Genomic DNA, 15,556 nt, shown 5'->3' with positions numbered 1-15,556 from the left:
TCCTACCCAGATTTGGCTCAGTTGAAACCTGGGTATGGACGCTGTAATGCTTTGAAAACGTATGTAGGCTAGACCAGGTCACAGCCTTACACACCTGTTCCACTGAAGCCTGATGCCGAATGGCCCACGAAGCGCAAACTGCTCGAGTGGAATGAGCCTGCAGCCCACTAGGAATGGGCTTGAGTTGCAGGCGGTAGACTTCCTGGATCGCAGAGCGAATCCAGCGAGACAGAGTCGCCTTTGAAGCTGCCTGTCCCTTCTTAGGCCCCTCAGGAATGACGAACAAAGAGTCCGTTTTCCTAAAGGGGGCTGTCCTGGATATGTAATATCTGAGAGCTCTGACGAGGTCTAACGAACGCAGAGACCTTTCCACCCTATGAACTGGGTGAGGACAAAATGAAGGCAGAACAATGTCCTCGTTCAAATGAAACGGGGTAAGAACCTTTGGAAGGAAAACCGGAAGGGAGCGCAGAACCACCTTGTCCTGGTGAAAGATCAGGAAAGGCTCGCGGCAAGAGAGTGCTGCTAGCTCCGAAACCTGTCTGATGGACGTAATTGCCACCAGGAATGTTACCTTCCAGGACAGAAGAGCAAGGGAGGATTCCTTGAGGGGTTCAAAGGGAGACCTCTGGAGACCGTCCAGAACGAGGTTGAGGTCCCATGGGTCCAGCGGCCGTTTGCACCGGGGAACTAGATGGAAAACGCCCTGGAGGAAGGTCTTGACTTGCGGTTTTTGAGCCAGGCGAAATTGGTAGAAGATTGAGAGCGCTGAGACCTGCCCTTTAAGGGAACTGAGAGCCAACCCCGCTTGCAAGCCAGACTGTAGAAAGTCGAGAATTCTGGGGATGGCCAGAGGCATAGGCTGGACGTTAGTTTCTCTGCACCATGAAAGGAAGATTTTCCACGTACGGTGGTAAATGCGGGATGAAGCAGGCTTTTGGGCGCTGATCATGGTGGAAATAACCGCGGGGGAGAATCCCGCTCTTGTTAATACCCAGGTCTCAATGGCCATGCCGTCAGCTTCAGGGCTCTGGAGTTCTGATGGGAAATGGGCCCTTGGGTCAGCAAGTCTGGGATGTCTGGAATGCGCCACGGTGCGTCTGTGAGCATTTGTACTAATTCGGCGTACCAGGCGCGCCTGGGCCAGTCCGGTGCTATCAGTATCACCGGGACTCCCTATGCTTTGATCTTCCTGATCACCCGCAGCAGCAGGGGTAGAGGTGGAAATATGTAAGGCAGGCGGAAGTGGTGCCAGGAGCAGACTAGAGCATCCGCGCCGATGGACTGCGGGTCGTGTGACCTGGCTATGAACGCGGGTACCTTTGCATTCAACCTTGAGGCCATTAGGTCCACGTCTGGAGTGCCCCAGCGAGTGCAGATGTGTAGAAACACATCTGGGTGGAGAGACCATTCTCCGGCGGACAGGCCTTGGCGACTTAGAAAGTCTGCTGCCCAGTTCTCTACCCCCGGTATGTGTACCGCTGATATCACTGATCCCGTCGATTCGGCCCAGCTGAGGATCTTGTGGGCCTCGAGATAAGCCGCTTTGCTGCGGGTGCCCCCCTGCCGATTGATATAGGCTACAGCTGTCGCATTGTCCGATTGGACTCGAATCTGACGACCCGCTAGCAGAGGGCAGAACGCTCTGAGCGCGAGGAAGATCGCGCGGAGTTCCAGGGTGTTTATGGGTAGGGAAGACTCCTGGGGCGTCCAACGTCCTTGAGCAGTGTGGTGCCGGTACACTGCTCCCCAGCCTAGGAGGCTGGCGTCCGTGGTCAGGACCAGCCAGTTCACTGGGAGAAAGGATCTCCACTTCGATAGGGATGAGGACCGGAGTGCGTACCTGACTGAAGGCGTCAGGTGAAGATGTTTGTCCAGGGAGAAGGGGCTCTTGTCCCAGGCCGCTAGAAGGGCTAGCTGCAGTGGGCGGAGGTGCAGTTGAGCAAAGGGTACTGCTTCCATAGCCGCCACCATCCTGCCGAGCACTTTCATGCTGAATCGAATGGAGCGAGACGGAGGACGTAGAAGGCAGCGTACCGCTCGAGCGATCGCCTTGTCCTGAGGGAGAAGGATCAAGCCCCGATGGGTGTCCAGGGATATGCCCAGGAAGGTGATGAATCGTGATGGGACCGGGGATGATTTGTCCAGATTCACTAGCCACCCTAAGCGGGATAGGTTGTCCACAGTGATCTGTACGCTGGTTGAGCAGTCGCGGAAGGAGGAGGCCTTGATGAGGAGGTCGTCCAAGTAAGGGAGAACGACCACTCCCCTGGCGTGAAGGACGCTCATGGCGACCGCCATGACTTTGGTGAAGACCCTTGGTGCGGTGGCAAGGCCGAAGGGTAGAGCTACGAATTGAAAGTGGGAGTCCTGAATTGCAAAGCGGAGGAACTTTTGGTGAGCTGGGGCGATGGGTATGTGCAGGTACGCGTCCTTGATGACTATGGATGCGAGGAATTCCCCTTCGACCATGGATGCAATAATGGACCTTAGGGACTCCATTCTGAATCTCCGTACGTGCACATGCTTGTTTAGGTGTTTGAGGTCCAGGATGGGTCGAACTGACCCATCCTTTTTGGGGACCACAAAGAGGTTGGAATAAAAACCCCCGAACTTCTCGTCGTCTGGGACAGGTATTATCCCTCCTGCTGTTAGAACCGACTCGGGGGTCGGGTCCGAAATTCTATGTGGTAACCGGAAGACACAAGGTCTCGCACCCATTTGTCGTCTGAGGCGGCAGCCCAGATGTGTTGAAAGAGCCGTAGTCGACCTCCTACAATGAGTGTGTCTTCCGGGGCGCCGAAGGAGTCATGAGGGGGAAAAACGTCGTGGCCGAGTCTCTCTAGTCCTGGACTGTTTCGGTCTAGGCTGCCATGACGAAGTAGGTTTCGGGGAGAGCTGAGAAGGTCGGTCCCTGCGTAGTCCGCGGCTGGTGGCGTGGACAGCACGGGGTGTCGACTAACCAAATGAGTTCCGAAAGGAGCGGAACGAGGACTGTGGACGTCTGGTGAAGGACGTCCTGGACTTCAGCTGGGGGAGGGAGGTACTCTTTTCTCCCGTGGCGTCAGAAATGAGCTTGTCCAGACGTTTGCCAAACAATCGGTCTGGAAAAAAGGGGAGGCCCGTGAGAGACTTCTTGGAGGCAGAGTCCGCTCGCCATTGTCGGAGCCAGAGAGCTCTACGGATGGCTATGGTATTTGAGGCGGCAAACGCTGCGCATGTAGCAGCGTCCATGGAGGCCTGCATGAGGTACTCCGCCGCAGCGGCAATTTGAGCTGTTACCTCTGTGAAGGTATGAGTGAACTGGGATTCCTCAAGCGAAGTGTTAAGGGATTCTGCCCAGACCGAGATCGTCTTTGCGACCCACACAGAGGCAAAGGAGGGCGAGAGGGAGGAACCCGCAGCCTCAAAAGCAGAGCAGGCGAGGTGCTCCACCTGTCTGTCTGTCGGGTCCTTGATGGAGGAACCATCGGGTAAAGACAGGAGCGTCTTTATGGTAAGGCGGGAGACCGGGGGGTCGACCAAGGGCGGATCGGTGCAGCCCTTAGGGGCAGGAGAGGCAAAAGGGTACCGGGACTCCATGAGTTTTCGGTTACCGAAGCGCTTGTCAGGCTTTTCCCTTTGCTTTGTGAGTATATCCTGAAACTCAGGGTGATCAGCGAAAACCTTTTGGGGTTTCCTTGCCCTCTTAAAGGAGACCGCATGGTCAGTGGTAGTGGATGGGGGATCCTCCACATGCAGAGTTTGGTTGATTGCTGCTATAAGGGAGTCTATTGCAGTTTGATCATCTGGGGAGGCTGAAACCAAGGAATCCTCCTGGTACAAACAGCATTCTCCCTCCTCCAGATCTTCAGAAGCCGTGGAGCGTGAGGGAGAGCCTGACCTGTGTGCTCCCAAGGGAGAGCCCGCTGGAGACACCCGGCCGTGTGCTCTTTTCCTGATCCCTGCAACCGGTGAAGCATGTGCCCGGATTACCTCAGAAGGATCCTCCATAGGGGTATCCTTAGGCTGCGTTCCGTCCAGGGACCCAGAAGGGTGTGGAGGACGACATTGCATAGCCAGCACCAGGTTCTGTGACAGTTTATCCATGGATTGGGACAGAAACTGTGCCCATTCCGGTGGGCTGGGAGCCCTAGGCTCTGGGCTGACGGTTGCGGCGGTGGTGGCAGGGGGGTCTTGGAGGGCTATAGGGGCACAGGACTCACAGAGAGAAGAGGTGTGTTTACGTGGTAGCTCAACGTGGCAGGCAGTGCAGGCTGAATAATAGACTATGTGGGCCTTAGCCCTCTTAGTGCCTTTTGAATTCTGCATGTTCCTGATAGGAGTATGCTAGAAGGGGGAGCAATGCTCAGCAGTGCTACAGTGAGCAGCACCTTACCAGAATCAGCCGATGGCTGGAGATCTTCCCACGCTTTCCTGGGGGGGGGGCGGGCCTAGCGCTAAAAGAGCGCGAAGAAGTAGTCAGTGTGCCCCCCCCCCGCTGTGGGTAGTAAAAGGAAAGGAGCTTCTGATAGCTTTCCTCCCTCTCCCTCTAGTCAGCACACAGCGTGTCACTGGTGGTTATCAGCCGGCATTTCTGCTAGATCAAATAAACAGAGCAAATAATAAACAGTGTGAGTCCCTGAGCTCTGTGATTCTCTAGCCACCCCCTCCCCCCTGCCACCGGAAATTATCTGTGCAGGAGTTTGCAAACAGGAGGGACTTCCCCCCTCCTCCAGCCAGCAAGCTAGGGAAAAGTTAAGACTGTGTGTTCAGGATTCCTGGGGCTCTCTTCCTTGCCTTAGCCAGGGACTTTCTCATAATAAATACTGTATATTCAGCCCTGGGAGCCTTTCCTGCACAGCCTTTTCTCCCTTTGTCTGGGAAACCAGTCAGGGGGGATCTCACCTTAAACACTGCTTCAATCCAGGCAGTGACAATAGCAGAGTCAGCTTGCTGTATCCGGTCACAACGGTGCCATATTCAACTCAGAGCCTGCAAAGAGGGGCTGAGGAATTGATGCCATATTCAACTCAGAGCCTGCAAAGAGGGGCTGAGGAATTGTGCCTCTGCCCTGGGCTTTGGAAAATCGGTGTCTATGGAACCCGTCGTCCAGCCCAGGATCCAGCGTCGCGGGAGGGGGTATGTGTAGGCAACACTTCACGTTCCCGTCCGTTGATGGTAGTGGGAGATCGGTCCCAAAAGGAAACCGTCGCCCTCAAAAAATAACAAACCTTGAAAGGAAGTGCCTCCTACAGACACTAAGCTAAAACTGAGACTGCCTGGTCCGGCCATGGGGTGTATACTGCAGAGGAGGAGCTATGCTTTTGCATCTACTTAGTGTCCTCCTATGGATAGGCAGCATAACACCCATGGTCCTGTCCCCCAATGAGGCGTCAGAGAAAATAAAAATTTGATCAGATTTTAAGTCAGAAAAGTGGGACGAATTTTCTCACTTATCATCTACATGTAGTCCATATATAATCCATTTTTTACAGGACCATTTACAGTTTACTCTATTACAGAATTGCAGTGTAGCTGTAATAATCAAGGATATATTATAGTATCACATTTTTTTTAGTACCCATATACTTGAATGGGTGAGTCTCAAACCATTTCAGAATAAAAACTCAGCTGTGATCATCTGTACAGCGCCACTAAATAACATTTTTCCGAGGAGTGCTGTCCATTTTTTCACAGATAGCACTCGGACCGAAAATATGGTAGTGTGAACCTGCCCTAAGAAACACCTTATAATAATATTTATTCACTTATATAGCGCCATTAATTCCACAGCGCTTTACATACATTGGCAACACTGTCCCCATTGGGGCTCATAATCTAAAGTCCCTATCAGTATGTCTTTGGAGTGTGGGAGGAAACCGGAGAACCCGGAGGAAACCCACACAAACACGGGGAGAGCATACAAACTCCTTGCAGATGTTTTCCTTGGTGGGATTTGAACCCAGAACACCAGCGCTGCAAGACATTCTGTCATTTCTTTAAAGGGAACAAGTAAGGCCGGAGCCACACTTGTGAGTGCCTCACGTGTAACTCGCGCGAGTCTCTCATTGAATCACCCGGCATGGCCGCACACTTTGCTGACATTAGAGAGTCAGTTGCATGTATCTCTATGCAGACGCTCCTGTCCAGAGAGTGTGCAGCCGTGCCGGGTGATTCGATGAGAGACTCGCGCGAGTTAAATGCGAGGCACTCACAAGTGTGACTCCGGCCTTACTCGATTCCTTCTGCCTAAACCACGGGCGTCATGGATCAGAGCTGGATGCAGAGTTGCAGGCAGGTATGCTTTTTTCAGAAACATAGCTTGAAGATCCAGACTGGGACTACAGGGAGAGACCTGCCTAGTCCAGAGTGGCCCCCAGCCGGCTTCTCCCCTGTCGGCACCAGGTGACTGATAGGCCTTTGCAATGTGTGTAATTTGAGAGAGTCCTGAGTGAAACATACCTGGTACAATATTGCAACCAGGCTCTGATTCATGCTGCCTGTGTCTTAAGAAGCATAAATCTTCTAACAGATTCCCCTTAATATTGTTCAATGAGAGTTTAACACCTTCATTCATATATTCATATATACATACACACACTATATACATATATTCATCTTGACACAATCACAATGGCAAAATGGCAAAAACTCACCAGAATCTTTGCATTTTCTTCCTTATCCAGGTACTGATCATTGAACATGTGGCATGATCCCACCACAGCCAGTTTCCCTCTATGTGACTAAAAGGATAGAGACAAGATAAATAAGTCCATGTCTGTTGAAAAGGCTACTTTAAAGGAAATGTCCACCCTTAACCCACTGTGTTTTAAGGAACAAAAATGAAACCTCAAATACATCTTCCTCTTGGACTGGTGCAGCTCATCTGCAGTCTCTACTGTGTCCTCTGCTCCCATGACCATATGGTGAAAGGGTTTTCACTTGACTGCTGCAGCCAATCAGTGGCTGCTGACTGGCTGAAGATTGTATATTTTGTCAGAGATAGCTTACTCTCTTAGGCCAGAATGTGAAGGCTGCAGCTAATCAGTGGCATCTGATTGGCTGCAGCAGCCAGTTGATGATAGTAGAATAGTGAGGTGACAGAGAAGAGTGGAAACAGTCCAATAAGATACCATATTTTTTGGACTATAAGATGCACTTTTTTTCCCCCCAAATGTTGGACGAAAGTGGGGGGTGCGTCTTATAGTCAGAATAGTCTGAATGTATAGTCCGAACGGGACTGAAGGTGCTGCAGTGGAGCGTGTCATCGGCGGTATGAGCAGGCTGTAGCAGCGCCTACCGTGACCACGTGGGCCCGCTCATTATCTCTTTTCATATGCACTGCTTCCCGACACCCATCATCTCTCAGCGGTGAAACTGGCGCTGACAGGTAGGTGGGATGATGGTCAGCGGATGCGCATACCAAACAGCTGGCCCGCGTGATCATCCCTGGCTCCTATAGCCTGGAGTGATCATGTGTGACTATAATCACTGCCCCCCGCGTATCATCATCAGCGCGGGGGCAGTGAATAAGTATATTCACCGGTCACAGTTCCTTGCAGCATCGCAATAACCTGCTGTCCGCCTGCCCACTGATGTGTGTGGAGAGCAGTGCGCACAGCGATGATGTCATCACTGTGCGCACGGCTCCACACAGGTCAGTAGCGCTGCTGCTAGCACAGACAGGAAGATGAGCGAGGATGCGTGGAGCGAGGAAAGGTGAGTATAAACGTTTTTGGTGTGCCACGGATATGGGCCATATACCAGGATGGGGTATATAGCAGGATTGGGGTATTTATCAGAATGAGGTATTTATCAGGATGGGGGCACATATCTGGATGGGGCTATATACGGTACCTGGATGTGGGCACATATCAGGATGGGGGTATATAGCAGGATGGGGGCACATATCAGGATATAGGCACATACCAGGATGGTGGACATATATACAAGGATGGGCATAATATACAAGGCAGGAGGATCTTTATCAGGATGGGGTACCTTAGTAGAGAATTTGGGGACATTACCCCCATAACAGTGTCAGCAGCGGATCCTTGCCCTATAACAGTGTGTCATGACCACATTGTTTGCTTAAAATTTTATTTTCCTCCTCTAAAACCAGGGTGCATCTTATGGTCTGGTGCGTCTTAGGCTATGTGCGCACTTAGCGTTTTTACCTGTGTTTCCGCAGCGTTTTGAACTGCAGCGTTTTAATGCCAAAATGCATGCGTTTTGATTTTCAAGCAAAGTCTATGGGAAATAGGGATTTCTTGTGCACACTTTGCTGTTCTAAATGCTGCGTTTAATTTGCATATTTTTGGGCAAAAACTCAGCATTTAAAGAAGCAGCATGTCAATTGTTTTTGCCATTTGGGCAGCGTTTTGCTAACATTGGAGTCAATGAGAGGTTTCAAAACGCAATCTACATCAAAATCCTAGCGTTTTACATGCTTTTTGGATGCAGAAAACATGCGTTTTTGACAATTTAATTGCCTGCGTTTTAGACATTATATTAACCCCTTCAGCCCCGGGGCACTTTCCGTTTTTGCGTTTTTGTTTTTTGCTCCCCTTCTTTCGAGAGCCGTAACTTTTTTATTTTTCCGTCAATCTTGCCATATGAGTGAGGGCTTGGTTTTTGCGGGACAAGTTGTACTTTTAAATGAAATCATAAGTTTTACCATATGGTGTACTGGAAAACAGCAAAAAAATTCCAAGTGTGGAAAAACTGCAAAAAAAGTGTGATGGCACAATAGTTTTTGGGATGTTTTATTCACGGTGTTCACTATATGGTAAAACTGATGTATGGGTATGATGCCTGAGGTCGGTGCGAGTTTGTAGACACCAAACATGTATAGGTTTACTTGTATCTAAGGGGTTAAAAAAAAAAATCACACGCTTGTCCAATAAAAGTGGCGCATGTTTTGCGCCATTTTCCGAAACACGTAGCGTTCTCTTTTTTCTGGATCTATGGCTCAGTGACGGCTTATTTTTTGCGTCTCGAGCTGTCGTTTCTAATGGTACCATTTTTGCGCAGATGCTACGTTTTGATCTCCTGTTATTGCATTTTGCATAAAACTTGCGGCGACCAAAAAACGTAATTTTGGCGTTTGGAATTTTTTTGCCACTACGCCGTTTACCAATCAGATTAATTGATTTTATATTTTGATAGAGCGAGCATTTCTGAACGCGGCAATACCAAATATGTATATTTATTTATTTTTTAACCCTTTAATTTTCAATGGAGGGAAAGGGGGGTGATTTGAACTTTTAGGGGGTTTTTTTGTGTTTTTTTTTAAACTTGTTTTTTTATTTTTTTTTATTTTATTAGTCCCCCTAGGGGGCTATAGCGATCAGCAATCCGATCGCTCTTATCTATCTGCTGATCACAGCTATACAGCTGTAAACAGCAGATTCAGTCCTGTTTCTCTCTGCTCTCGGCCGAGGGAAAACGAAAGTGAAACTTCATAGCTGCAGGCGTCATCACATGACCCTGTGCTACGATGGCAACCACCGAAAGTCACGTGATCATGCACGTGACCTCCGGTGGGGGCGGCGGTAACTAAAAATCATGGCCGCGCTCATATAGATCTTGCTGCCAGACTTTGGCAGCGAGATTTAAGGGGTTAAATGTTGCGAGTGGAAGCGATTCCACTCGCAACATGCAGGCACACATGTCAGCTGTTGAAAACAGCTGATATGTGTGCCGACCGCCGCCGCCTGCCTGCGGCAGGGGGCGGGGCTTAACGGGACACGCTCCATGATGGATATATGCGTCCATGGTCGTGAAGGGGTTAAAGGCATGATATGTCCCTTTACACACACACATAGTCCGACAATTAAAATTTTGAAAAACATTAATTTAACGTTATTTTATACATACATATTAACAAACAGTTATCATTTTAATAAAATCTGCTATTTTCCTTATGATTTTAATCTTGATATTTGTTAGGATTTTTTTCTTATTTTTTCATAGTGTTTGAATCTTAAAACTTTATTTAGCAGTGTATTTGTCATCAAAACGCATCTGACTTAAAGACATGAAAAAAGCATGTAAATCGCGGTAAAAACGCGGCCAAAACGCAAGCGTATTTATAGCGTTTTTGAGGTCAAAAGCAACTTTGGCAAATACCATTTCCGCCAGAGGATGCGTTTAGAACTGCAACTACCTCGACGCAAAGTGCGCACATAGCCTTATAGTCCAAAAAATACGGTAATACTGTACAATTACGGGATCTACTGACAACAGGAGATTTTGTGGTTCTATGAATTGTGGACGGAGAGAAGAGGACTCACCCAACATTCATATACTCAAACTGAAGGCCTCTAGAGAGACAGATTAAGCTTTGTTTCCATGAAACATCTTAAGATGGTAAATGTCAAACAGCTCGGAGAAAGGGAAGCTTTACTTTAATTAACATCATTTTTTTGTAACTTCTCTTCTCCTGGAGACGTGTAAATGGGCATAAAGTTCTAACTGTGCAAAATGTCATCGGAGCTCTCACGCTGCACCGCACACTGGTAATGACGAGGACATGGAAAATTCCTGATGCTTTTATGCACGCTTGAAAAAACGCCATCAGCAAGGAATGGACTTTTATTGTTCCACTGCGATCAATTTGCTCATTTATATGGGGTAAATATCAGAATAAATACTTTATATTAATGGTATCTGCATTAGCATTAATCTGACGGTTTAGGTAAACCAGCAAAAAATTTGTGGGTACAACACTGCAGAGCAATGAAAAAACATCTCATACTTGTAATAAAATAAGTTCTATGAATTTGGAAAGTAAATTAACAATAGTACATAACATATCCCTATAAAACATTTCTTTATTAGTTCAATTAAAATTGCCCGGGTAAACAGATAAATACCAAAATATAAGGGGGACACAATGTGATGTGAGGTAGCCGTAAACCTTCTGAAGCTGGAGCAGTAGGGTAAGTGCCAGTTAATATTGGATTATCATTTCCCTATTAATTCCCTGTTATAGCCCCTGCCTACCAACGGAGAGTAGGACACCCTAACTTATCTTGGCGCCCCCGTTCCACGTTGGCTCACCCTCACTCACTCCTGGATCACCCTACCAACATAGAAAAAAACATCAACCACATACAATAGTGACAGATATCAATTCTTCTGCAGTGGGGATATTGTGTCTCTTATACAGAGACTACTTGCTAATGTTCATGCATAGCAGTAAAGAAGGGAATTTTGTTTACTTACCGTAAATTCCTTTTCTTCTAGCTCCAATTGGGAGACCCAGACAATTGGGTGTATAGCTATTGCCTCTGGAGGCCACACAAAGTATTACACTTAAAAGTGTAAGGCCCCTCCCCTTCTGGCTATACACCCCCAGTGGGATCACTGGCTCACCAGTTTTAGTGCCAAAGCAAGAAGGAGGAAAGCCAATAACTGGTTTAAAGACCAATTCAATCCGAGGAAACATCGGAGAACTGAACCATACCACATGAACAACATGTGTACCCGAAAAAACAGAAAAACCCAGAGAAAACAGGGCGGGTGCTGGGTCTCCCAATTGGAGCTAGAAGAAAAGGAATTTACGGTAAGTAAACAAAATTCCCTTCTTCTTTTTCGCTCCTAATTGGGAGACCCAGACAATTGGGACGTCCAAAAGCAGTCCCTGGGTGGGTAAAAGAATACCTCGTGATAGGGCCGTCAAACAGCCCTTTCCTACAGGTGGGCAATTGCCGCCTGAAGGACTTATCTACCTAGGCTGGCGTCTGCCGAAGCGTAGGTATGCACCTGAAAATGCTTGGTAAAAGTATGCAGACCCAATCAGGTAGGTGCCTGACACCCCTGCTGAGCCGTAGCCTGGTGCCGTAATGTCCAGGATGCACCCACGGCTCTGGTAGAATGGGCCTTCGGCCTTGAGAGAACCAGAAGCCCAGTAGAACTGTAGGTTTCAAGAATTGGTTCCTCGATCCCCCGAGCAAGGGTGGATTTGGAAGCTTGCGACTGTTTACGCCGACCAGCGACAAGGACAAAGAGTGCATCCGGGTGGCGCAGGAGCGCCATGCGGGAAGTAGAACCTGAGTGCTCTCACCAGAACCAACAGATGCAAATCTTTCTGAAATTGATGGACTGGACGAGGACACAAAGAAGGTGAGGTGATATCCTGATTGATATGAAAGTGGGATACCACCTTAGGGAGAAATTCCGGAACCGGACGCAGAACTACCCTGTCCTGGTGAAGGACCAGGAAGGGAGTTTGTATGAGAGCGTTGCTAGCTCGGAAACTCTCCTAAGAGACGAGACCGTTACTAGAAGGCCACTTCCCGTGAAAAACGGGAAGGGAGACATCCTTCAAAGGCTCGAAAGGCGGCATCTGGAGAGCAATTAGAACCTTGTTCAGATCTCAGGGCTCTAACGGCCGCTTGTACGGAGTGCTGAGAAGACAAACTCCCCGTAGGAACGTGCGTACCTGAGGAAGTCGTCGTTTCTGAAAAAATACAGATAGCGCTGAGACTTGTCCCTAAAGGGAACTGAGCGACAACCCATTTTCCTACCTAGATTGCAGGAAGGAAGGAAACATAGACGATGCAACCGGCCAGGGAGAAACACCCTGCGCCGAGCACCGAGATAAGAATATCTTCCACGTCCTGTGGTCAATCTTGGCGGACGTTGGTATGCTAGCCTGTCTCATGGTGGCAACCACGTCCTGAGGTAATCCTGACGACACTAGGTTCCAGGACTCAATGCCACACCATCCGGTTGAGGGCCGTAGAATTCAAATGGAAGAATGGCCCTTGAGACAGCCAGTCTGATTGGTCTGGTAGTGCCCCCGGTTAGCCTACCGTGAGGCACCACAGAACCGAGTACCACAACATCCTCGGCCAATCTGTAGCGACGAGGATGGCGCGGCCGCAGTCGGTCTTGATCTAGCGCAGTACTCTGGGCAACAATGCCAGAGGTGGCACCTAAGGTAGCTGGAACTGCGACCAATGCTGAACTAAGGCGTTTGCCGCCAGAGCTCGATGATTGTGAAACCGTGCCATGAAGCTGGCACATTGTTGTTGTGCCGTGACGCCATTAGATCGACGTCCGGCCTCTGTCAGCGGCGCCAGATCTCCTGAAACCCGTCCGGGTGAGGAGACCATACTCTTTCGGCCACACCTCAGCGACTTAGGAAGTCAGCTTCCTAGTTTCCACACTTGGGATGTGAATTGTGGATATGGTGGATGCCGTGTCTTCCACCCACATCAGAACCTGCCGGACTTCCTGGAAGGCTTGCCGGTTGCGCGTTCTTCCTTGGTGGTTGATGTATGCCACCGCTGTGGAGCTGTCCGACTGAAGTCGGATATGCTTGCTTTCCAGCCGCTGTTGGAAGGTTTGTAGGGCAAGATACACTGCTCTGTATTCAAGAACATTGATCTGAAGGGTGGACTCTTGCTGAGTCCACGTACCCTGAGCGCTGTAGTGGAGAAAAACTGCTCCCCACCCTGATAGACTCGCGTCTGTCGTAACTATCGCCCAGGATGGGGATAGGAAGGACCTTCTTTTTGACCAAGAGGTGGGAAGAAGCCACCACCGTAGAGATTCCTTGGCCGCCTGAGAAAGAACGACGACTCTGTTGAGGGACGTCGACTCCTCGTCCCATTGGCGGAGAATGTCCCATTGTAGTGGACGCAGTAAAACTGCGCGAAAGGAACTGCCTCCATTGCTACCATCTTACGTAGGAAGTGCATGAGGCGTCTCAATGTGTGCGACTGGTTCTTAAAGAAGAGCTTGCAGCCCGTAGTGAATGCTGTTTGTCTAGCGGAAGCTTCACTATCGCTGAGAGAGTAAGAAACTCTATGCCTAGATATGTTATCGATAGGGTCGGGGTCGGATCTGACTTTAAAAAGTTGATGATCCACCCAAAACTTTAGAGAGTCTCCAGCGCAACGTTCGGGCAGTGTTGGCATGTTTCCTAAGAGAGTGCCTTGACAAGTAGATCGTCTAAATACGGGATCACAGAGTGACCCTGAGAGTGCAGGACTGTGACTACTGCTGCCCTGACCTTGGCGAAGACCAGTGGGACTGTCGCTAGCCGGAAGGTAGAGCTACGAACAGAAGGTGTTCGTCTCCTATAACGAAGCGTAGAAACGCTAGTGCTCTGGATCAATCGGCACGTGTGGATAAGCATCCTTGATGCCTAATGATGCTAGGAAATATCCTTGGGACCTTGAGGCGATGACATGGCGGAGGGATTCCATCCGGAACCGCCTGGTGTCCACGAGCTTGCTGAGCATTTTTAGATCCAGAACGGGACGGAACGGCCCGTTGTTATAGGTACCGCAAAGAATTTGGGGTAAAAACCGTGACCTTGTTCCTGAAGAGGAACGGGGGTCATCACTCTTTCTGCCTATAGAGTGCACCCTGTTTGCAGAAGAGCAGCGGCTCGGCCGGGAGGTGGAGAAATTCTGAAGAATCGAGTTGGAGGACGAGAAGTGAGCTCTATCCTGTACCCGTGAGACAGAATGTCTCACACTCAATGGTCATTGACCTATGGCAGCTAAATATCGCCAAGGCGGGAGAGCCTGCTACCGACCGAGGCCGCAAGTCATGAGGAAGCCGCCTTGGAAGCGGGTTTTCAGACTGTCGCTTTTTTGGGCGTGACTGAGCCCGCTAAGAATCTGAGCTCCTCTGATCCTTTTGAGTCCACATTGGACGAGGAAAAATGGGACCTGCCCGAGCCTCGAAAAGGCCGAAAACCCCGACTGCCTCTTGCTCTGTTGGGGTTTGTTGTGTCCGGGCTGAGGAAAGGATGAATCCTTACCCCTGGACTGTTTAATGGTTACATTCACCAAACAGTCGGTCAGCAGAAAAAGGCAACTGGTTAGGCAACCTTTTTTGGAAGCAGAATCTGCCTTCCATTCACTTAACGAGCAGACCAGGCTCTGCTTAAAAACACGGAGTAGCGGAGGCTACCGCCGCACGGTTCGCAGAGTCCAGGACAACCTGAATCGCGTAAGAAACAAATGCAGACATTTGAGAGGTTAAGGATGCCACCTGCGGCACAGATGTACGTGGAACCGTGTCAATCTGTGTAAGACAAGCTGAAATAGCTTGGAGTGCCCCAAGGGAGAGAATGCCGGAGCCAACAGCAGTTCCATCTCCCACTGCAACTATGGATCTAGCTACAAGCCTGGAGATTGGAGGATGCCGCTTGGGACACTGGGTCCAGTCCCTGACCAAGTCAGGGGACAGGGATAACGTGTATCCCAAGCCGTTTGGAGAAGCGCATATCTGGATAAGCGTGGTGTTCCTGGACTGCCTCTCTGAAGGCAGAGTGGTCCAGAAAAATACGTGAAGCTGACTCCTCCACTGGAGGAGCTGTGAGAAATAACCCACATTCTATAGATGGACGCTATAAGATTATTTACTATGGCGTCACGATCAGGTGTATCCAGATTGAGAGCGGTCTCAGGATCAGAATCCTGAGCCGCTACTTCCGCCTCATTACACAGCGAGTCCTTCTGCTAGGACCCTGATGAAACCGAGGCCGCTCATAGTGAGCCCGCTTAGGCTGTCTGGGACTGACGTCCGTGCAGAGCCGTGACTCTGG

General features: G+C 49.6%; 1 protein-coding gene across 1 annotated transcript in view; it reads right to left on the bottom strand.

Moving 5' to 3' along the window:
• IFT52 (intraflagellar transport 52) overlaps nucleotides 1-15,556 on the bottom strand; it is a 106,515-nt gene that overhangs the window by 43,040 nt on the left and 47,919 nt on the right. The window contains exon 8 of the mRNA XM_075349839.1: nucleotides 6,639-6,725. Within this exon, the coding sequence (XP_075205954.1) occupies nucleotides 6,639-6,725 (87 nt within the window). The remainder of the gene's footprint in view (nucleotides 1-6,638; nucleotides 6,726-15,556) is intronic.

This window comes from Anomaloglossus baeobatrachus, chromosome 5 (assembly GCF_048569485.1).
Source record: "Anomaloglossus baeobatrachus isolate aAnoBae1 chromosome 5, aAnoBae1.hap1, whole genome shotgun sequence".
Lineage (NCBI taxonomy): Eukaryota > Metazoa > Chordata > Amphibia > Anura > Aromobatidae > Anomaloglossus > Anomaloglossus baeobatrachus.
This window is presented reverse-complemented; position numbering and strand designations above follow the sequence as displayed.